Source organism: Phocoena phocoena, chromosome 1 (assembly GCF_963924675.1).
Source record: "Phocoena phocoena chromosome 1, mPhoPho1.1, whole genome shotgun sequence".
Lineage (NCBI taxonomy): Eukaryota > Metazoa > Chordata > Mammalia > Artiodactyla > Phocoenidae > Phocoena > Phocoena phocoena.
Window position 1 is genome coordinate 15,057,361 of NC_089219.1, and position 23,515 is coordinate 15,080,875.

At 48.0% G+C, this 23,515-nt stretch overlaps 1 protein-coding gene across 1 annotated transcript in view; it reads right to left on the reverse strand.

The window, feature by feature from the left end:
* Positions 1 to 23,515, reverse strand: part of TMCO4 (transmembrane and coiled-coil domains 4) — a 75,791-nt gene that overhangs the window by 9,067 nt on the left and 43,209 nt on the right. Inside the window, exon 11 of the mRNA XM_065873985.1 lies at positions 5,765 to 5,882. Within this exon, the coding sequence (XP_065730057.1) occupies positions 5,765 to 5,882 (118 nt within the window). The remainder of the gene's footprint in view (positions 1 to 5,764; positions 5,883 to 23,515) is intronic.

Sequence of the window (23,515 nt, forward strand, 5' to 3'; positions counted from 1 at the left end):
GCCAGAGAGCAATGTTTGCACATCGCAATGGTTATCCTAATACTGAAGGCCCAAGAAACACTGTCCCTCATCAGAATGATGGCTAGGGGAGAAGAAAGGAGACTGACTCAAGTTGTTTTATTAACTAATTGTGAGGCTTACATGCATCCAATACGGGGTGTGAGGGAGGCCCCTATACGGTTCTGACATAGAAAGCAAAGGAGCAAAGTCAGGATTGTTCCTTCCCGATGATCCGTCTTAAACATGACAACACTCTACTTACAATGTTAAATGTACTTATTCATACACATGTAAGGGCAGGACAGGAACACGTGTTAGAAGGTTCCAGATCCTCAAAGCTGTGCTAGGCAAACCACAGGGCCTTTGCTGGCATTCCAGACCCTCTGCGCCCAGCATCTGTCTCTTTTGCCTGGGGTGGGCCACGAGCCCACCCTCTGGACCACACAGAGCCAGTCCCACCCTGTCAGTTACCAGCTGTGTGACCTCGGGCAAGTTGCTTGACCCCTCTGAGCCTCAGTCTCCTCGCTGTAACCTACCTTCCGCGGCGGGCAGGAGCGTGCAGAGAGATGGCACATCGTGTACCCAGTGCTCACACACGTGAGTGCTCAGGAGGTACCGGGTACGATGATACCTCCCGCTCTGGGCCTTCGTGGGCAGTGTGGCCTCTCTCCTGCTCCGCCTACTCTTCCAGGGTCTGATGGGCTCCTATCCATCTTTTCAAAATTCAGCTTGCATGTCACCTCTCCAGGGAGTGCCCCTGAGCCCTTCCACTTGATAGTATTAATCCTTTGTCCCTCATGTGACTGGTGTATGCTCCTCTTGTGACCTTTGTTACATGTCCTCCGTGTGTCCGTTTTTCCGGGCAGAGAGCTTGTTGAGGGCAGGACTGTGCCTTAGTGCTGCATCCTGTATCCTGGGCAGAATCGGGAACTCCCTTGGGGGTGGGAGGTGGGTGCAGTGCCCGGCAAGCCAGGCGTCGATGGCCCTCCAGGCCAGGCGGATGCATACAACTGAACCTTGATTCACACCGCATGACCTGTTGAAGGGTGTGCTGTGGCTGCTCACAGGCCTGGAACCACTTGTGGGCAGGGGGTCCTCCCCGTTCCTTCTACCATTATCCCCACACGGTACCGGAGCAGAGACCACACAGGGAGTCCCCCGGGGCCTCAGAACAAAACCCTCTCATTGCAGATATCCCAACCATCAGGGAGACAGTCTCACCTGAGTTCACATCCTGGCTCTGCTGTGTGGCCTTGGTGAGGCACTTGACCCTCTCTGAGCTTCAGTTTCCTCACAGTATAATAGGGAACAGAACCACTCGCCCGGTTGGCTTCCAGGGGGTTCGTGAAAGCCCAAGCAAGTTAACAAACTTGCAAAGAGCTTTATTAATGTACATGATAAATTTATAAACGTATATAGTTTGGGAGTGTTGGCCTGAAGCTCCCCCCAGCCCCTCATTCCACTCCCAGTCTTTAAGTAGGTTTACGGCAACTAAAACACTTTTGGGGGCCAGGAATATGAATTCCTGGTCAGTGCTTAATTTAATCAAAAAATTACAGTTATTGTTTTGGTCTGTGCATTCCTTCCCTCTTCTCTCCTTCTTCCTCCTCTCCCCCTCCTCCTTTTTCTCTCCAGAGAGATGGCTCAGGATCTCACAAAATAATGGAAAACCAAACTTACTATCCTCAGGTTCTCCACGGAACAGATGGGTTTAATAAGATTTTGCTGCTTTCATATTGCACACATGCAATTTTAATTCTTTCCCTTTGCTGTTTATGAAAGGATCAAAAAAATCGTATGCTGCGAATATGCCCAGTAATAATAATTATAACCGCTATTGCTTATTGGGCACGTCTAAAGCCCCAGCCTTCATCTTACATAATCTCATTTAATCTCCCCAGAACCCCTGTGCAGGAGGGACTGTTATTCCCATCTTATAGGCAGAAATACTGAGCTTCAGATTTGTTTGCCCAAAGCCACCTGAGTGGTAAATGGTGGAGCCAGGATTTTAACTGAGGGCTGTCTGCCATCAATGTGGTGGCCATTCCTTCTCTTTTCTTGTTTTTAATTAATTAATTAATTAATTTTAAAAGATTTTTATCGGAGCAGAGTTGACTTACAATTTGTGTCAGTTTCTGCTGTACGGCAAAGTGAATCAGTTACACATATACGTGTATCCACTCTTTTTTAGATTCTTCTCCCATACAGGCCATTACAGAGTATTGAGTAGGGTTCCCTGTGCTATACAGGAGGTCCTTCTTAGTTACCTATTTTGTCTAGGGTAGTGTGTATATGTCAATCCTAATCTCCCAATTTATCCCTCCCCCCACCCCTTACCCGCCGGTAACCGTAAGTTTATATTCTACACCTGTAACTCTATTTCTGTGTTGTAGATAAATTCATTTGTACCCCTTTTTTAGATTCCACATATAAGCAATATCTTCATTCAGTATGACAATCTCTAGGTCCATCTATGTTGCTGCAAATGGCTTTACTTCATTCTTTTTTATGGCTGAGTAATACTCCATTGTAGATATGTACCACATCTTCTTTATCCATTCTTCTGTCGATGAACACTTAGGTTGCTTCCATGTCCTGGCTACTGTAAATAGTGCTGCTATGGACATTAGGATGCTCTTTTCTTATTTTTTAAACTGTCCTTACTTAAAAAATTAAAGTCTCTTTTATTAATAAATATATATATATATATACATACACACACACACATATATAACTGAATCACTTTGCTGTATACCTGAAACTAACTCAATGTTGTAAATCAACTACATATCAATTAAAAAAAAGTCTCTTTTAAGTCCTACCTCCAATCCCTGTCCACTCTTTAGGAGTGACCACTGTTATCAGTTTCTCATGGTCCCTCTGGACCTGCCTGTCCATTTGCAGACATACAGATACATATATGCACACGCAGAAACGTTTTCCTTCGTAAATGGGATCATAGTACGTATTGTTGCACTTGCTTCTTTCCCCCTTAACTGTTCCCCTCTTTGCGGTCATTCAGGTTGTTTTAAATTTTTAATTATAAATGAAGCTGCGAGGATCCCCTCTGTGCATCCATCTCTGTGCATGTATCTAGTACAGCAGGATCCCAGAAGTCAGAATCTGTGGGATCAGAAGATTGGCACATTAAAAATTTGGATAGATATTGCCAATTACCCTCCGCTGAATTCAGCTGCCACCAACAGTGTATGACAGCGCCCATTTCTCCACATCTTCACCAACACTGAATGTTATTCATGCTTCAGATGTTTGATAATCTGACGGATGATAAATAGTGTTTTACTGATTTTAGTTTGCATTTATTTCACTAATAATGAGGTTGGGTACATTTCCAAAAGTTTATTGACTGTATTTATTCCATGTTTATATATCCTTTGGCCATTTTCTTTCTTTTTATTGTTTTATTTTTTAGGCTACACCATGAGGCACGTGGGATCTTAGTTCCCTGACCAGGGTTCGAACCGGTGCCCCCTGCATTGGGAACATGGAATCTTAACCACTGGACTGCCAGGGAAGTCCCTGGCCATTTTCTAATTTTTGTTTATTTATTTATTTTTGGCTGTGCCAGGTCTTCGTTGCAGCATGTGGAATCTTGAGTTGTGGCATGCAGACTTCTTAGTTGCAGCATGCGTGTGGGATCTAGCTCCCCGACCAGGGACTGAACCCGGGCCCCCTGCATTGGGAGGTCGGGAGTCCTAACCGCTTGATCCCCAGGGAAGTCCCTCTGGCCATTTTTCTTATTAGATTTTTTTTCTTATTGATTTGCATGAGCTCTTTGTCTTTGTTTCTTTGTTCTTTCTACCCTATCCTGATTCTAAGAACTCAGCTTAGAATATGAGTGATAAAGCCATACTGATTGGCTGAACTCTCGTGTCCGGTTAAGGCCCTCTATCCAAGGCTAAAGATGATCTTTATCTTCAGCTCTGAACTAGACATGGGCTAAATTATCAAAATGATAAAGACTTTCCAAATCTCTTCTATTCAGTTGCAGGTTCTACTTGGGATGGTTGGGCTTAGATCAAAATTAAAGTTAACTGGCCTTGTGACTTAACTTCTCTGGGCCTCAGTTTCCTCACTTGTAAGATGGGATTAATAATACAAACCCCTTAGGGTTTGGGGCACGATTAACGGAGAAAATGACAACAGAGACAGGATCTGGCAGGTGGTAAGAGTCTAATACTTGTCATACCCACTCCCCTATCACTGCATTATTGCATTTTCATGGGTTTTTTTGAATAACTGTTTCCATATGTGTCTTTTCTGCTAGACATGAACTCCTCTTGTTCATCTTTGTAGCCCCACGTCCAGCAGGACGTCTTGGGCATGTATGTGGGATGATGCTGAGTTGCCCTTGACCTCGGGCTGGAGCCTCTCCCTCATCCCACCCTGACCTATATTCCCTAGAATCAGGAACCCAGCACTCTCCTCTTTCTCTAGGCTTTGCCTTTCAAATGATCTCACCTGTCCTTCTGGCTTCAGCCGAAGCTGACATCCCACTGGCCCTCGCTCCGGTTTGCATCTCTCTCAGTTCCAGCGCTGCATCCCCAGCCGCCCTGCTGGACACTTCATGTTCATAGCCCCGTGAGTCAGCCGCTTCCCCGGGTCTCACCTCCTGTCGCTAAATGAGTGTGCACCGCACTTGGGGAAAAGCCTTTGGTTTCAGAGCTTCTGGATTTGGGTGTCGCAGACAAGCCCGGAGCTGCCGGTTTCCTGCCTATTTGTGCTGCTGCGTGCGAGGTTGCACAGGGCTAGGTGGGGGCTTGTTCCTGTTGAGGTTCCAGCTAGTGCCTGGCGCGAGGTTGGCGCTTCGATGCTGCTGCTGATAAACGGTAACACCATCTGTCACTCACGGAGCAGGCACCCACCACGGGCAACTCTGTAAATCGCTGGACTATCATCGTAACCCTGGGGGGAGTCACTACTATTATCCCCCCTTCACTGATGGAGAAACTGAGGCCGATGTTAAGACCCAGGTCTGTGCGATTCCAAATCCCTATTCTCGTGTTTACGCTGTCACCTCGCTCCTTTGCCTCATTTGGAGGCTGAAGGGCCCGGGCATCTTCTCGGGCCAATCTCCTGAGGTCTCAGCGGGGGCCTTCATCTTCTCTTCTTCCCCAGAGTCGAGGGCACGACTTTGGCTGAAACCTCTCAAGTCCTCCTCAAAGCCAAGCCCAGGGGTGCCTCCTTTCCAGCCCCACAGCTGTCAGTCTTCACAGCCCCCCTCTCTTGCAGGAGGGTCTATCGTGTGGTGTGGGTGCTGGCTCCCCCATGGCTGTCAGCCCTGCCCCAAGACACTGCTCTGAAAGCTCAGCCTGGACACTCCCCACCCCCTTCCTGCGCTGCCAGATAACCCACACGCGAGCTCCTCAGCCGGCGTTCAAAGACCCCCCATTTACGGCCCAATCTTTGCTTTTCAATCTCATCCCACTCACCCTCTTCCCCCAGATCACGGTGACCAGCCTGGCCTCTCGCGTCATCCTGTAAACTGGTCTCAGGCCCGACACAGGGAAATCTTTCTTAGGATCTGTCCCTGCTGCCCATCATCCTATGGGGATGGATGCTGCCCACGTCAGAACACCTGGCCCGGGCCTTGCTTCTAGTAGGGCTGGTGTCCTACCGGTCCCTGGGATCCTCCAGGACAAGGGCCTGGCCTCCAACGTCTGTGTCCTGGGCACAGGGCCTGGACACACTAGGTGCTCAGTAAGCACTGTCACCTCCTCACAGGCACAAGGTTTGGACAGACCTGCAGTAGCCATTGACGATCCTTCCAGATACCACCTTCCGGAAAGGCTCCCAGTGCTTGGCTTCTCCCTCCACGGGCGCGCCCAGCAGGACAACGTCCTCGATGATCCCTTGGCAATCTGGAGAGAGACCCCGGAAAAGACTGTCAGCACCCCTGGCCACAGCGGGTCCTGAGAGCGACTCTGCAATGGTGGTGGAGGACATGGATGTCACGTACACGCGCACACTTGTGCAGACGTGCACACACATGCTCAGGCACCTGTGCAAACACATTCGTGCACACAGACACACACGTGCCCACACAGTACGGTGGCTTCCATTTACTGAGTTCCAGGCCCTCCAGGGCCCGATCTATTCCTGCAGGGCATCATCATCCCCATTTCCCAGTTAAGGAAAACCAAAGACATTTTCAAGATCACATGGCCAGTAAGTGGCACGGCCCAAATCGGGACCCAGGTCTATTTCCCCCTCCATGAAGCTCACAACTGGCCGTGGACTCAGATGGGGTGTCTCCCTTTAGAAGGGACTGATGGCCCCTAGCGCATTGCACGTGCCGGGCAGGAGACACCACAGCCTTCCTCTGGGGTCTGTACAGCCTGGCGGGAAGGTGGGCGTGGAGAGGAGAGGGGGGCTCGGGATCCTGGGACACGAAGTACACACAGCAGCTGCACTGACCTAGTGGTTCAGAGTATTTTAGGCCAGGGCTCCTCTGAGCGCAGCTCGTGGATGAGGGCTGGCCCGTGGGCTGTCTGTCTTGTAAGTATAGATCAGCAAAGCAGCGTTTCTTTGATCTCCTTGCAGACTGGAAACCAACAGCTCACACATGGGAGTGCAGACTGCACTTCGAGAAGCACTGCTCTAGACCCCTGGGGGCGCGCGTGCACCCCCACCCCAGTCACCCCCTGACCCGGCTCTATTTTTCTTCTTGTCACACCTCACTTGTTTACGTCCGTCTCCTCCTGTAATATCTGGGTTCAGGGAGGGCGGGGCTCCGGCTGCCTTGGTCACAGCTGTATAGGACAGTGTCTAGTCTATACTTGGGGCTCAGTAAAGGTGTGAATGAATGAGTGAGTAAATACACTGCCATCCCCTGGGACAGCCAGGATATGTGCTTTGCAGTTGCAAAGCCCCGGGATCAAATCCCGGCTCAGTGACTTCTGAGACAAGTCACTTAACTTCTCTGAGCCTACAGGTGGCTATGGTACTGCCTTGGTGGTATTTTTATGGGGATGAAATCATTGTGGGGAAAACCTCAGCGTAGTGAACACACAGTGGAAGCCAGTGTCTCCCCGCCCCGTCCCCTGTCCTGTGCCCCTGCTTCTCCGCAGGTTCTGAGCCCCCCCGAGTTTGGGCAGCAGCGTGATCCGTGTCATTCCTGGGGAGTGGGCCCCAGAGGGACAGCTCAGCCAGTCCTACCACTCTCTCTTGCTGAGGGACACAGGACAGGTGGCTTCTTCTCTCTGGGCTCCGGTTTCTAACCAGAGTGCGTCTAAATGTTTTCCACTTGGGCTGTTGTGTCAGAGTTTGTCTGAGTAAACGGTTCCAGGCTAACAGGAGTTTGAGAACCCCTGTGCTCCTCTGGCCCTGAGTTATAAGATTCCAGGGCACAGAATTCTGATTTCACTCCTCTGCTCCCAGGGTTGGGATAATCTGGCAGAAGGATGGGAAACCTCAGGAAGCTGGCAGTCTGTGTTGAATTGCAAGGATGACTCAGATACTGTTTGATGTAAGGGCTATTGCAGGTGCCTATGCTGTTGGCAAGGCTGTAGCTCTGATTCTGACCCCTTCTCTCGGCAGATGAGGAAACACGGAGTCTCAGAGGGGATGGGGCATGCCCACGGTCACACAGGTAGTGAGAATACAGCTGGGCCCAGAACCCGGCACGGGGAGCTGTCGGGGCCTGGGGCCATTCTCTCTGCTGTTTACGGGTAACAACTCAAAGCACAGCGATCGCAGGTGGGTTATCATTGCTCCCACGAAGCCAAACGGCTGTGGGCCCAGGGTCAACGACTGAGTTTAGCAGCTCTCTCTGGACACCGGCCACTCAGGGCACCTGCCCTGTCCCCCAGAATCTCTCTATCTGAGGAGCTGGGACAGCTTTGCAGCCCTGGGTGCCGATGCCTGGAGGGCTGGAACCTCCTTGTGGCCGGCAGGGGAACTGCAGCATTCCCTATCAGGTTACCCTGAGCAACTGTCAGGATCCTGTGACTAGCGATCAGACAGGTGTTATGAAAAGCAAACAAAGGTAGGTGTCTTTTGCTGAGCTGAGACTAGGAGCTGAATCTCACAAAACAGTCCAGAGCACAGTCAAACCAAGTCAGGGTAGGCGGCGAGCTGGAAACACATTTAGCTATCTCTGAAGCCTGGCTTTAAACTGCCTTTCTAGACCTCTTCCCCTTTATCCTCAGACTGCTGCCACAGTCAGATGTGCCTGTCTTATGTTTTAAAAGATGGTTTGCTCTCTAGGAGGCTGCATACCTAGAGATAAGCCACGTGGCAGGCTCCTGGTAATGCACAGGTGTTAGCTTAAAGAAAGTTGGTGAGAATCATTTTAGACCCACCCAAGGGAGAATCCTGTACTGTTCCCGGAACGAGACGGTCCAGGAGGGGAAACCTGAGTTAGGAAAACTGGCTGTTGAAGTAGACGCTGGAGAAAAAATGTCAAAATTCACTGTTTGGTCCAAAACCTTATAATACCAGAAGATTTCAGCCTTCCAGGTAAAATACAGAGAATCCTCACTCAGGTACCACTTTTAGTGTCAAGCAGTCCCCTTTCATGGGCACAGATGATCCGTCACATCATGACATGAGCTCAGCGCAGAATACCCCCGCTTTTCAAGACCAACACAAGAAACTGGCATTTAACATTTTAATAATAACGAACATAAGATGACCTCACTGTCTTTTTCCTGCAGGGACCACGAATGTTTGCTGAAACATGTTGGGATTTATTCCTATATTGCTACCACCAACTTTTCTTCTTGTGAATTTTTAAGGTGTTAAGATATAGTTCCATAGTTTTATAAATAGTCAGGGATCCAAGGTGCATCAGTCACCTTCAAGTTCAGGACTCAAGTTCAGGTTCAGCTTTTGGGCTTGGATTGCTCATTTTTTAAACAGTCTTGTGTATGTTATTAATATAGTACTTTTACTGTTGAAGCTGGAGGCCTTTCATTCTTATGCCTTTGGCATTAAGGAGGCTCCATCCCTGGGGCAATTCAAAAGAAAAGCTTTATTAGTCCTGTCTTTATCCCTCCACTTTCAGTCCTTTTTTTCACTCACGTATGGTGAGAAACATTACCTTCCCACACTGTCTTTGCTCTTACCTCTTATTTTCATTCCTTTTTTTTTTTTTGGCCACACCCCGTGGCCTGTGGGATCTTAGTTCCTGACCAGGGATTGAACCTGGGACCACGGCAGTGAAAGCACTGAGTCCTAACCACTGGACTGCCAGGGAAGTCTCTCTTTTTTTTATTCTTAACACGGGACCCAAAGAGATCCCTTTAAAATTTGAGTCATAGGCATGAGGTACCTTTTGGGGGTGCTGGAAATGTTCTACAGCTGGGTCGTGGTGATGGTTTGTACAACTCTGCACATTCGCTAATAATCACTGAATTGTACACTTAAAATGGGGGGATTGTGTAATATGTAAATGACACTGCAGGAAAGTCAGATCATTTCACTCCTGTGCTCAAAACTCTCCTGTGGGATCCATCTCTCATGGAGTCAAAGTCATTTCAACAGCCCTCGAAGCCCTGCGTGACCTTCCCCACACCTTCCCCTTGCTCACTCTCTTCCAGCCACACTGGCCTTGCTGTTCCAGAACATGCCAGGCCTTTCCCTTGCTGACCTCTCCTCCTGATACGCTTCCCTCGAACATTCACAAGCCTCACCCCCCCGACCTGCTCCTTCACCTCTTTGTTGAACTTCCACCCTCCAAAGGGAGGAAGATGCAACCTCCCACCCCTACCAGGTGCCCCATCTCCCTTCTCTGATGTATTTTTCTCCATAGCACTTGAGACCCTCTGACTTACTACCTATTTTACTTTCACAGTCTCTCCTATGATGTGTCTCCTACTACACGTGAGCTCCTCCAGGGTTGAGCCAGGGAATCCCCAGTGCTTGGAACAGCAACTGGCACAGATGCTCTGCTCAGTAAGTATTTGTGGGATGAATGAAAGCAAGCTGTGGGACTCAGCAACCCTTCATGTTGAGAATACATGCAAAAAGTTTATTTTTAAAATTTTTAAAATTTTCCTCCCGGTATAACATCTTCCGAGAGGCTCTAGTTGAGGATCTCTGTGGACTGGATAAAAGCAAATGAAGAGTGTTGACTTGGCTGAAAGTAAATGGAAGAGTATTTAACCAGGGTTTTCAGCTCTTCAACTGCTGGTTTCCAGAGCTCTGCTCCAGGGGAACAGGTAATACTGTGACTGACTACGGTCTGCAGTGGGCAAGAATAATGACCGGTCCTTCCAAAGCTGACTCTGCCTCAGTCTCCTCTGCTGGCTTCCGACAGTGTGACCCAGAGGCTCACGGTGACCCTCCCAAGAAGCACCCGACATCACCTGTATTAACAAAAAATCCCTTGGGCTTGGCCTACGTAATAAGAAGGCTCAGGGTCTCCAGACCCTTCAGATGTTTCATGGTACAGCTCAGGGTGCCCCATCTCTGGGGGCAAAGATCCAGCAACTTCGAGGGCCTAAGAAACTACACAGTTGCAAACTGCTGTCGTCCAATTAAATGTCTCCCGTCTCACACAGCGGGTGTCGTGATTCTAAGACCGTATCAGATGCTGTTGAAACTCACAGAATTCCTGGATTCAGGTAGTCTGTGGTCATTACATGCTTTTTCCACCAGGAGATGTTGAAAGTGTGATGACTGCTGTGACGTGTTTGCCATTAGAAAGGGCTCAGGTTCAGAAAGGCTGGGAATCTCCAGTCCAGGGGAAGCGGCTTGACCTTTGGCACAAGAGAGATCTGTGTTCAAATCTTGGTTTTACGTGAACTGAGGTCGGTTATTTAATAACTTGGAGCCTCAGCTTCCTCATCTTTAAAATGGAGATAATATAATAATACTGATTTCCCAGGGCTGGCGTGAGGTTATATGTCCAGGGCAGTGTCTGGCACACGGCTTGGTCAGTGGTGTCCACTGTTATTCCCGTGCAGATGATCAATTGGGCGACTAGATAGAAATGGTGGGCGTGAGGCATTGTCTTTGGAGATGGCTCAGCCGTTATAGTCACCGTGCCTGTTTCTAGCCAGCTGCTAATTGCAGGCACTATTTTAGGAGTTTGTGGTGGGGAGTGGTGATGCCAGGCACCTGGTAGCAGTGGACAGTAGCGTCGGTCTCCTTCAGAGCACAGCCTCTAGAGAGAAGCAGCTGAAGAGCTGTAAACAATGGTTAAACACTTCCTCGTTTACTTTAATTTTTTTTTTTTTTTTTTTTGGGAGCTGAGCCACACGGCTTGAGGGATCTTAGTTCCTTGACCAGGGATTGAACCCACACCCTCGGCAGTGAAAGCTCGGAGTCCTAACCACTGGACCGCCAGGGAATTCCCAAAATTAAAAAAAAAAAAAAAAATTGTGGTGAAATACACCTAACATAAGGTTTTCCATCTGAACCATCTTCCAGCGTACAGTTCAGTAGCGTTAAGTACAGTCACATGGTTATGCAACCATCCTCACTTGCTTTTATCAATCAGAATTTAGATAAATCAGTTTCTATCTTGTCAACTGCTCTTATCACTCCTTCAGTAGTTCACGCCAGATTCCTGATATGACACTTTTACCACCTGGCGCTCCTGGCGGTCTGGAGATCGTCTTAGCTTTTCAAAAGAAAACCCAAGAGTTGAGAATAGGCTGTTCTTCACAACGGCAAGAGTCCCTTTACACTAGAGCCTTGACCTTGAAAATCATATATAAACTGAGTTTTTGTGAAACTAAACATTCTTGAAATGTACCAAGTAGGGCCAGCTCTTTCAACGCGTCCCACGGAGAATCCTTTTGTACGATGAGGGAGGACCAAGTGTCACTGGGAACAACCAGTCCCAGCTTCCCCTCTGTCATTCTGTCCTCTCCATACAGTGAGGTGAGGCAGGCCCAGGCAGTGCTTTCCAGGTCTTTCCAAACACCCTCCTCTAGGAGTTACAAAGAAATCTCATCAAACGGCCAGAAAGGCAACATCACAAACTCCCACAGGCCTATCACACTGTCAATAATGAGATTCTCCCGGGCTGCAAAGACCAAAGTTTGAGAAGCGAAAAGGAAGGATTTTCTCCCTCCTGGCGGGGGGTCATGTGTGCAGTGAGTGATAAGGTGGGAAACGAGGGAGGAAATGATCTCCCGACTGCGAGTCCAGAAAACAGACCTTGAAGTAAATGATATGAACTGCATCTAACACAAACGAAATCCATTCCTAAAATACACATACACGCGCATGATAAACACACAGACGTGGCCAAAGGGAGAGGGAGAGGGCAGGAACCAGGCATAAAGGGAGATGAAGGGAGGGAGGCTTTGACTGTCCCCCACCCCTCGACGCCCCCAGTGGAATGAGGTTCACACTGGAAAGAATCGTTTAAGGGAGCCCGTTTGGATATATTATAAGGATTTGGGATGAATTCTTTATGGAAAGAGTAAGCCTTCATCTCTCCCTTTTGATTTCCATCCCTTTCATCTGGCAAAGTGGTAAGGCTGTTACTAGCATCCCGGGACCCACAAAATTAATCCACATATGCCTGACCTCTCCTGGAGGTGTGGGGGGAGCGGTGGGCTAAAGCCGGGTCTGTCCGAGGACAAAGCAACTGATAGATGCAATTCCATGGAAGGGAAAGAAATCCCATCAAATGCGATGTCTGCTATCATGGAGATGAGAAGAGCCAGTTGACTGAATGACAGTCTGTTCTGCATTTCAGCTGGTATCTAAGTGACAGCTCAGAAATAGTTTTCAGCTAAGTGGGAGTTTAGGAATTCAAGGGTCAGGATGTTTAAATGTATCTGAGCTTAGTGATAAACTCTTTTGCCTTGGCTTTGTCCTTCAAACATCATGGACAGTAATGTTGGTCTAACTTCTTAGGGGCTGGGAATGAAATTGGAGAGAGAGATCTTGCTGCAAAGTTGTTTTTTTTAAAAACAAAGTTCTGGTAGTCTATTTCTTAATCCCCCTCCTTTCCTTTATCTTCATCATCACCATCATCACAGCTTACCTCGGGATAGGCTAAGTGCTTTATACATATGTTATTTCATCTACTTCTCATAATGATCCTAAGAGTTAAGCAGTACTACTCCCATTTTATGACGGGAAAAGCTTGCCTCAGAGACACTAAGTAACTTGCCCAAGGTCACAGAGTAAGTGGCAGAGTGGAATTCAGTTATTCCTACATTTTCTCTCCTACTCTCCTGTCCTACTTCCCTTTGCTATGAAACATAATCTTGACTTAAAACATATGTCTTTTGATAACTGTGACATCTTCTAAAATTGTATATTAAAAACAGAACAACACACCCTGCCAAGATGAACAGTTCCAATTTGGCTGAGTCAAGAGATGCACTAGCAGGCTAGACTTTGCTAGAAGATTCTTATCCTGATGTGGGCACCACACCAAAGGCACATGACCTTGTGCTTTGGTAATCTCAGGAACATCTGCCAAACCAAGCGGGCGAAAAGATAATGCAAAGAAAAAGGAAAAAGGGGTCCACATGAAAGATGACACACCTTCTGTTTTTTGATGGAGAGTTATGGCAATCCGCCTACACCCTAACACTTAAACTCAATTCCCCATCAGAAAGGTCAAACTGACTAAGAGGACATAACTTAGAAATACAGCTGCTGGTAAACTGTAGGCTGTGAGCCAGTATAAAACAAGCAATTTCATTATATATATGCATATACATAAATAAAATGTCATATATGTTCTATCAGCTAGCTATTGTTGTGTAACAAATCATCCCCAAACTCAGTGGCTTAAAGTAACCATTTGTTATTTCTCATGATCCTACCAGTGGGCTAGGCAGTTCTGCTGAGATTATCCAGGCATGCTTGATCCCATTGGGCTCACTCATGTGTCTACAACCAGCTGGTAGGTAGGCTGGGGGCTGGCTAAGATAACTTGGCTTTGCCCCATGTAATCTCCATCCTCCAGTGGGCTAGCCTTGACTCGCTCTTAAGACAATGGCAAGGTTCTAGGAGGGTGGAATCCATGTGCAAGGCCTTCTGAGGCCTAGGCTTGAAACTGACATGATGTCATTTCCTCTACCTTTTTTAGTGAATGCAAGTCACAGGCCAGCCCAGATTCAAGGGGTGAAGAAACTGACTCCACTTCTTGATGGGAAGAGCTTCAGGGTCATATTGAAAAGGATGTGGATACAGGGAGGGGTGGAGAAGTAGGGCCAGTTTTTGCGATCAGTCTACCACAGATGTACACAATATACCTGAAACACTGTGAAGTACTGATAGTCACGTGCAATAAGCAAGGGGTTAAAAATCCCCGATGATACCAGTACTAGATGAATGTTTCTCTGAATTCTCACTTAGTGAGGAGGGGAAGGAGTGAGAAGAACACTGGGTGGGAACGATGCCAGGGTGCTGGGGTTGCCTAGCCAGGCTGTTTCCAAGTGGCTGTTTTCAGGGATGTGGTTTGGGGACCCTGAGTGAAGGCAGGATCCACCTAGAGAACTGGAAAAGTAGACCAAAGAATCCTTTAGGCAAGATCAAGGTGGGGTGTTCAAGTACTGATCTCGATCAAGTTCAAGATCAAGCACAAACACCAGATTCAGAGGGCCAGAGGTCACAGCTGCAGAACAGGGTCTGGAGGCTCTTAGTCAATTATGATAAAGGCAGCTAGTATTTACCAGCATGGCCCTGGATTCTGGGAACAGTGTTATTCTCTCTGTGTTATCACAGTAATATTCATTGCTTTTTGAAGTAGATCTTTGAGTAGGTATTGCAGCAAGGGTCTCTTAAAGGTAAACTTGCTCAGTCTTTGAAAATACCTTTTGGCTTCCATTTTGAATGATAGTTTAGCTGGATATAGAATTTTAGATGGACAGTTCTTTTTCTTTCTTTTCTGGCTTCTATTGTTTTGAGAAGTCTCATCAGTCTAGTTGAGCTTTCGTTGTAAGACTCATTTTTAAAAAATCATTTTTAAAGTAATCATTTAAATAATTTCTCTTTATCTTTGGAGTTCTGCAATTTCATTATGATGTGCATAGGTGTAAAATACTTATCCTTCTCAAGACTCATGTTCCTTGAACCTCAGGAATCAAGTCTGGAAAACTCTCAGCCAATAAACTGTATCTCTCTCCTACTCTCTTGTTTTTGGAGTTGGTATTAGGCAAATGTTGAACTTAACTTCCCTTTCCTATCTTCTATCTCTTTATCTCTCTGTGATGCATTGTAATTTCTTCAAATCAATCTTCCAGTTCATTATGTCTCTCTTTAGATTTGTCTAATCTGTTGTTTAATTCATCCACCAAGGTTTTAATTTCAATGACTGTATTTTCATTTCTAAAAGTTTCATTTGATTTAAAATCTCCCTGTTCTTTTCTCAATGCCTTACTCTTTCCACTTATTTTTTCAATGTTTTAATTTATATCTTTAATAATTGTAAACCTGCTTATTTTTTGAGGGGGAGCTCTTTCAGCCTGTTCTATTAGACTGAGCATCTAATCCTGATGTTTGTTTGTGACTTTCCCACATGGTTCCCCCCCCCCCCATGTGTTTTTTAAGTCTGGAATACGAGCTCATCTTTAAAGCTGCTCTTACATGGGAATCTGTGTAGTTTGGATTGAGGACCTATTTTTCCCCAGACTAGTCTGGTGTCAATTTTTTGACTTGGGGAACTCCTGGATCATGCAGGTGGTATAAATGTGAACCCTAAACCCGAGTGAGGCATGGCCCTGTGTCTCTGAATTCCCCAAGGAGACATATTTTTTTCCCCCAGTCAGGGCGACATGCTTATTAATCTGGTTTTCTGCTCCCTCCTTGTTCCTCACCTCTGGTGATTTCCTTTACTTTTTGGGAGCCCAGCTAAGCATTTAAAGAGGTATTTGCTATAGTTCATCTAGCATTTCTGGAGTATTTGTAGTGAGAGAATTTTCAGGCTGATTAGTTCACACTATTGCCACTCCAGAAATTGCTAATATAGCTATAATATTTCTCCACTGTATGTTAACCATCTCCTCTTTAAAAGAAAAAGGATAGGTCTCAGGCTCAGGGCCTTTGGCAGGTGATAACATCATGCTAGATCTTAATATGATTGTTTTATTTTTAATGTTTTAATTTTTTAATGATTCTTTTCATGTATGATAATACTCGGTTTCCAGCTGAGGTAATGGTTCCTTACAAAATAAATACATTTAGGTAAAGATTATGAATTGATATAAAAATATTAAATTGGAACACCCATGTTAAATAGAAACAACACAAATCATGATCCTGTATGATAATGCCTGTGGTTGGGAACCTGGTTGTGAATCCACAGTGGTTATTATCATTCTGCTAGCGGTTACAACCTGGTGTCCACAGCATTGGCTATAGTTTAGCAAGTCTGAGTCCACTTAACTTTTGATGTTCTCTGGGCTACAGTGTCAGGTTTGCTTTCTGACAGCAGTTATTTTAAAAGGTGGTCATGTTTCAACTGGGTCATTTACTTAATGTGACTGGATCCAGGTACAAAATAAGATTTCCCCATGGTTGCTTCCTCTTACCCCCTCCCAAGCTTTACAACTCTTTATTCTGTTCCTGAAACAGACGGCACAGTGACTGCTGGTAAGGAACAGTCAGGGCAGAGATCACTGATAAGGGTGCTGATAGTAATGTCTTTCTCAGGAACTCCGCCATCTCCTTGCATGAATAGCTCTGCCAAACCGTGGAGCCCTAGATCGCTAAGCGGCTCAGATCTGGCAGCAGCCTGCATCTTTGAATGTCCCCATGAGGATGAGTGTGTGTCCATGGCCCTCCTTAGCCTGAGCCCAGGTCCCCGGACGGGTAACGAGAGATACCCATTGCTCTTGGTCATTGCTCTTCCTCTTCTCTGCCAATGACTTTCTCCACATAGGTCTGCCACATGGCAGGGGCCCCCCCAGTGATCTCTGGGATGCTGTGGAATTCTCAAAAACAACCCCATCTGAGTTCCCTTCCATCTTAAAAAAAAAAAAAAAAGTGCCACAGGACCGTGATCTTGTATAGTTTTGGTCATTAAAAAAAAAGATGACATCACTAATGGGATCTGATTTTTCTTTCTTTTAAGAAATTCTTTTTCAGATCATTTCCTCCTGATTTTCGTCTGGGGATAAAAAAGTTCATTGAAATAACAGCACACTTTGGGCAGCGGCTGCCAGGAAGGTCCAGCCATACTGAGGCGGGCAGAACTTCTGCTCTGGTAACATGTGAGCAGGGGTCTGATGGGCCCTGCACTGCCTGGGCTGGGCCAGACCACGCCTCTCCAGTTCCTCATCTGGACACTGGCCCAAGAATTGCTAACTTGCAGGGCTGTTGGGAAGGGTCCATGGGATGATGCCTGGAACCACCTGTGACAGCAGGTACTTGGTAAATATTAGTTCCTCCTCCTTTTTGTATCTTTTCTTTTTTTTTTTTGGCCATGACATGCAGCGTGTGGGATCTTAGTTCCCGTACCAGGCAGGTCCCTGGCAGTGAAAGTGCCGAACCCTAACCACTGGACTGCCAGGGAACTCCCCTACCCCCCACTTTGTATCTTTGATGCCTAATAAATGCAAACAAGGAGAATGTAGCTGGGTGACATGGAAATTCTCAGAAAGCAGGAGCAGCTGCTCAGTTCTTCACAAGCCCTCAGTGGAAGGCAGCCGGTAGACACTCCCCAGCGAGCTCTTGCTGGAAACCCACTCCATGCTGGGCTTGTGACGTGCACGCCCCAAGAGTGACCACAAGATGGTGCTGTGGCAACCACAAATGCTCCAGGTGCCTCCTGGGCCTGGCACTCCTCCAGGACCTTTCTGGGAGGCCACCTGCCAAGGGGTGGGCTGACCACAGCCTAGAGCACCCGCCGCTCCCCGGGGTCCCTGAGAGAAGCCCGCTCCAGACCTGACTCTGCCTTTTTTCCCCCTGGCCCTGCCTTTTACTAGCTGTACAGCCTACACCAGCTGGGTAAACACTCAGCTGTACAATGAAAGGGACAGGCCCGCGGTCCTCATGGGGCAGTGGAGAGAGCCCTGCTGGGGGAGTCAGGCATGCCTAGGGCCTACCCAGGTTGGCTGTGACCATCAAAGAGACACTTCATGGGAAGGGCCTGGCAGGAAGGGCACTCAATCAACTGGCTTCATTTGCTGCAGTTCAACAAATCCTCTTAAGGGGCATCTGAGGCTGGGCCGAACCGGGGGCTGGAGATCCTGGCCTCAGGAAGCAGAATGAGAGAGAACAGAGGCCTCCGGGACCAGCAGATGGGCGGGTTTGCGCAGCTGCAGGCAGGATGGCTGGGGATGGAGTGGGGAGCACGCTCAGAAGGGAGTCCCTCCCCACCCGAATTCTCCGCAGGCGGGGATGGGGTCTGGCTGATCTCTGACCCCTCTGTGCCCTGCACAGGTCCTGGCACTTGGCAGGCCCTCAGAAGATGTCTGCTGATTGATGGATAAATACATTAGGAGAAAGTGCTGACATGAAAGACTCAAGTCAGAGCCTGCGTCCGCTCAACAGTCGAGCCCTGGAATCCTGGATCCTGTTCATCTCTCCCAGCTTACTTCTCTCAACTTCCCAGCAGCAATCTTGGCTCAGGTCACCTGCCCTCCCCAGACCATTCACTTCCTCTCTCTGGATCTTTGCTGTTGCCAGACTCAGGCTCTAAGGCCTCCTGTCTCCCTCACAGCCTCTCAAGGCTTACCTGTTCCTCAAGGCCTGCCACCTCCTCCCTGAAGCCTTCCCTGCCACCTGGAAGGAGAAGGCTCCCTCTTCTGAACTGCTCAGTGTCTAGGCCCTTGCAGTGAAGCATGTGGTACTGTTAGTCTACCTTTTTTTAAGGCTGGATTCCATTCTCTTACCTAGATTACAGGCAATTTGAGGGTAGCAAGCTTATCATAAGAGGCAGCAGAAAAGAAGGGTCAATAGGAAGTGGTTTAGAGTCAGACGCATCTGGGTTAGAATCCCAGATTTGCTCATTACTGGCTGTGTGCCTTTGGACAAGTCACAAAACCTCCCTGGGCATCTGATTCCTCATTCGTAAAAATGGAAAATGGAACACCTGCGTCCAGGTGTAGTAATGCTCACACCTCTCAAGGTGACTGGGAAGAAGATCAAGGGGGATTCTGTTCCTACCTGGCACACAGTAGGTGTTCAATAAACATCAGCTCCCTTCCCCCCTCCCCATCTTGGAACGACGGCTTCTCATTTTGAAGATGAGCAGCTGTTCTCCATCAAACTTCTGCAGAGAAATGTGGCAGGAAGAATAAAAACCTTGCGCTCTAAGCTGTGAGCCAGGTTCGGCAACAGTCCCCTGAAGCCTCAATCTCCAGCAATTGCTAAATTACAAAATGTAAAATCCCCCAAATAAGACTCCAACTTGGGACTTGTTGCCTATTTAACATTCTTCCAAGTACCCAGGTGCTCAAAGCTGAAGACATCATTATCTCCTGTCTGAGTTTCTGCAGACGCCTCTGCTACCACCCTCCTGACAATTAGGCAGCAACTTGGAAAGGTCATTCCCAGCCATGGCGTCATCCTCATGGTTCCGGGTTTGTAACCTTTCTAGCTAGCCAAAGGCAGAGCTGTTTCAGGCTAATTAAGCCTGAACCTGGGCACTTAGCTCCTAAAAGGAGAGGGTGCAACACTCAGACAGAGTGAGTCAGGTTGAAATGGAAGGTCTTGTTACCCCTGGAGCTGGCATCTCCACATCCCCTCACAGAAGTGAGAAACAGGCAGTCAATGCTTTCTGCTTTTGCTTTGATTGCTAGGAAATGAGTAGCTAAAGTCACAGCTCAGTTATAGCAACTGGGTAATAACAACAGAATATGCAATGACAGTACCAGGGACAAAGATAGTGGTTACTGAATGCCTACTACTTGCCAGCCATTCTGCTAAATGCATTACATATATTATCCCACTTAATCTTTTCAATCAAGCTCTGAAGAAGGTATTACTAGACCCATTTCACAGGCAAGGAGACTGAGGCACAGTGACTGGGTACATGTGCTCAGCTAGTAAGTGGCGGAGCTGGGATTCAAGTCCAGGCCTGGCTGCAGGGTCCACTCTGCTGTATTTGGGCTTCCCAACTGGCTCATGCCTCCTGTTCACATCTGTGTTTTTTTGGTCCTGATGTTTTATATTTATCCGTATTTCCTGAGAAGTTCTGCAAATCCAGGAGATGGGCTTTGCATAAATAAATAAATGGATGTCTGAGTAAATGAGTGAACCAGAGATGGAAGACACAAAGAATAAAGGGGAACATAGTAGAGACCTGAAAGGTCAGATTTCACACAGGGACATCTGTGCTGGGGTGGCAGGGATGGAGGCCCCCAAACTCAGACCCTGTCATTAAAACACAAAGTATAGGGAACATACCACCCACAGGCAGGAATGTTCTAATCTTCTGTCCTGCAAAACAGGCCTGGCAATTTTCTAAAAGACAACCGTTTTGGTGATATTGGCTAAGTAGGCTCGATGGTCACGGATATCTTAGATACAAGGAAACAAACCCCAACAGTTTCCATTACAGAATGCTGTGAACTGAGATGCTTCAGTAATATGTAAATTAAGGAGACTTATGATTTCTTCGCCTCCTGGAATCCTCAAAGCCCCAGAGGGATGCTCCTTCACTGCAGAGGGTCTGGATTCTTCAGTTACTATCAGTTGGGACTCATGCAAGGGACCTGTTTATGGGTCATCAGGGCTCACCATGGCCAGGAAAAGAATTCCCTTCCTCTCCCTGTGGAGAGAAGCTTTGGCAGATAATCTGTTTCCCCAGAAGCTCGGACAGTGAACACAGACATCTGCTCCATCTGCTTGAAAGTGACAATTATGGTGGACTGAAATGAATCAGCATTCAGTTCTCAACACTCTTTGTGAACTTAATGGGACTCTGGTCAGCTCTGAGTTCAAAATGGATAAAAACATGTTTCTGAAAAGCCAACAGCAGATCTGAGGACATGCTGGCCGCGCAGGCACTGAAGAACTCGGGGCTCTGTCGCGGTGCCAGAGGCCTCCCTGGAAATAGCTGAACACGAGCCACCTTAACAGACTCTCTGAGCAGGGCCTGATGGTGCACAGCCCACAAGCCACTGACTCTCAGGTTAAATCGATCTGTTCTTAAGTTCCTAACTACCCTGGGCAGAGTCTAAGCTTCCTGTCACTGGAAGCAAGTAAGCAGACACTAGTAGAGACCTCTGATGGATGATGTTAAGGGGATCCTGTATGTGTAGGGGTCTGAATCAGATGATTCCAAATGTCCGTTGGAACCCTGAGTCTAAGACTCCATAATTTCTGATGTCCATGGGATAAAAGGATGAACCGAGGCCCATCGTATTGACTGACCCCAATGTGATGTTCTTGAAGTGTCTCTGGATCATCCAACTGTGATTACACTGAGTGCTAAGTGCCCTTTACAGTGTTCTAATGCTTTCAAGACTGCAAACCACCTGCTGTGCAATGATCTTAGCCAATTACCAAGCATTTACTGTGAGCCAGGCCCTGTGTTAGGTGCCTTACACGTGCTATTTTGTCTGTCCTTACACTACCACTCTTCATCGTGGTGCGCGGGCCTCTCACTATCGCGGCCACTCTTATTGCAGAGCGCAGGCTCCAGACGCGCAGGCTCAGTAGTTGTGGCTTATGGGCCTAGTTGCTCTGTGGCATGTGGGATCCTCCCAGACCAGGGCTCGAACCCGTGTCCCCTGCATTAGCAGGCAGACTGCCAACCACTGTGCCACCAGGGAAGCCCCTAAGTATCTTGATGGGTGGGTGTCATTAGATCTATTTTTACTATGAGGGAGGCTTGACGAACTTATATAATTTGCACAGGGTCATAGAGCTCATAAATGGTGGAACTGAGATTTGAACCAGGCCTTTTTGACACCCGTGGTGTGGGGAATTGTGGCTTTCTGGGTAATTATTAGCAGACTTTTCTATGACTTTCCTAATGAGGGGTTAACCCACTCCTCACGCCCCGTATACATTTGAGTTAGGAGTAAGAAGTGTGTCTATAGATGGCTAGACAGGTGGTAGGAAAGGCAGGTTAGGGAGACAGGTCTTGGAATAAAGAAGCCCACGGGAGCTTCTGCACAGCAGGTCCAGAGCATGCCGATGGTCCTGAGATGGCTGGATGGAGGGCACAGGCTCTGGCCTTGGAGTGAAGGACCTGGGCTCTGTCTGGTCTCAGCTGCAGGAGCAGTGAAATTCACAACCTTTCCTCCTTTTATACCAGCACATCTTTGCCCAACTTCTTCCCAGGCCTCCCACTACTGCCCCCAAGGGAAGAGGGGGTGCTGGTCTGACTGGTCAAGTGCAAGGACACTGATATACTTGTGGGCAGGTCACTGTACATCGGGAAGTCAGACTGCGGCTCTGCTGCCTCTCCAAGCTGAGTCCCTCGAAGAGGACCAGGCCCACATATTCTCTCTGTGGCCCTGTCTCCACCCCGTTTGTCTCCCTCTCTCCTTTGACTCCCTTCCTCCATGCTGCCGCCGGCCAGGATGAGGTAGGTCCCTGGATCAGGTGTGGAGCTTTTGGGGGCTGAGCCTGCGGTGTAACCCAGCACAGCTTCAGCCAAGTTCTTCCCCAGGGGTTTCTGGTGCCAGCCTAGGTGGTGGTCAGTGGTAGGTACCCTGGCCACATTTAGCTAGAGTCTACATGCTCATCACTCTTGGGAATCCTGTGGGGAGACAGGATCTTTTCCAGGGCTAGGATCTGGGCATGTCTGGGTTCCTCTATCATAACAACATCAAACTCCCAACACAAACACCGGTCATCACTGCCTTTAGACCACGTGTTTTCCCGGTCTCCTTTTCCTTGCCTGTAAGATGAAGATGTTAAACAAAGCCATTTCTGGAGGCTCTTCCAGCTCAGACCTGGGGCCCCTGGAAGCTGAGTGGATTTATCTAGTAGGCACGGGGGTCGACGGCCAACCTGCGGGAGGAGGGTGACATGGGTCAACCGGTGGCTGAGCCCTGAGGGTTTATGGTGGAGCAGCGAGGCCGGGCCCCCGAGAGGCCGGAGCAAGCTCCTGAATCCTCACCTTTACACAGCTGAGACGACCCAGGTTCCATGTGTGAGCAAATGCGTTTCAGCAGGTGTGGCTGCTAAGGTCAAGGATATCTGCATCACCAAGGGGATGCAGATGCCTTCCAAAGGGGGTTGGCATGGTCTGCAGCTACAGGCCTGTCGGAAAGACCCCGTTAGTTTAGATTAAAGCAGCAAATGAGGGAGTTCCCTGGCAGTCCAGCGGTTAGAACTTGGCATTCTCACTGCCAGGGGCCCGGGTTTGATCCCTGGTCGGGGAGCTAGTATCCCGCAAACCCCACAGAGCAGCCAAAAAAAAAAAAAAAAAAGCAGCAAATGAATCCCACATTTTGCTCCATTTCCTCCCAGGAGCTGCCAGACTGAAGATGTTACTGTCTTTTAGTGAGCTCAGAGGCAGTGAGAGCCACAGTCCTGGAAAATCCATCTGGATAAACTGATGGAGAGCGGGAGAAAGGGACTCTAATTTACTGAGGGTTGGCCACACGCCAAGCACTGTGTGGTCACACCTACCATACCGCAAGGCCAGCTGTGCCATCAGACTGGCTCAAGT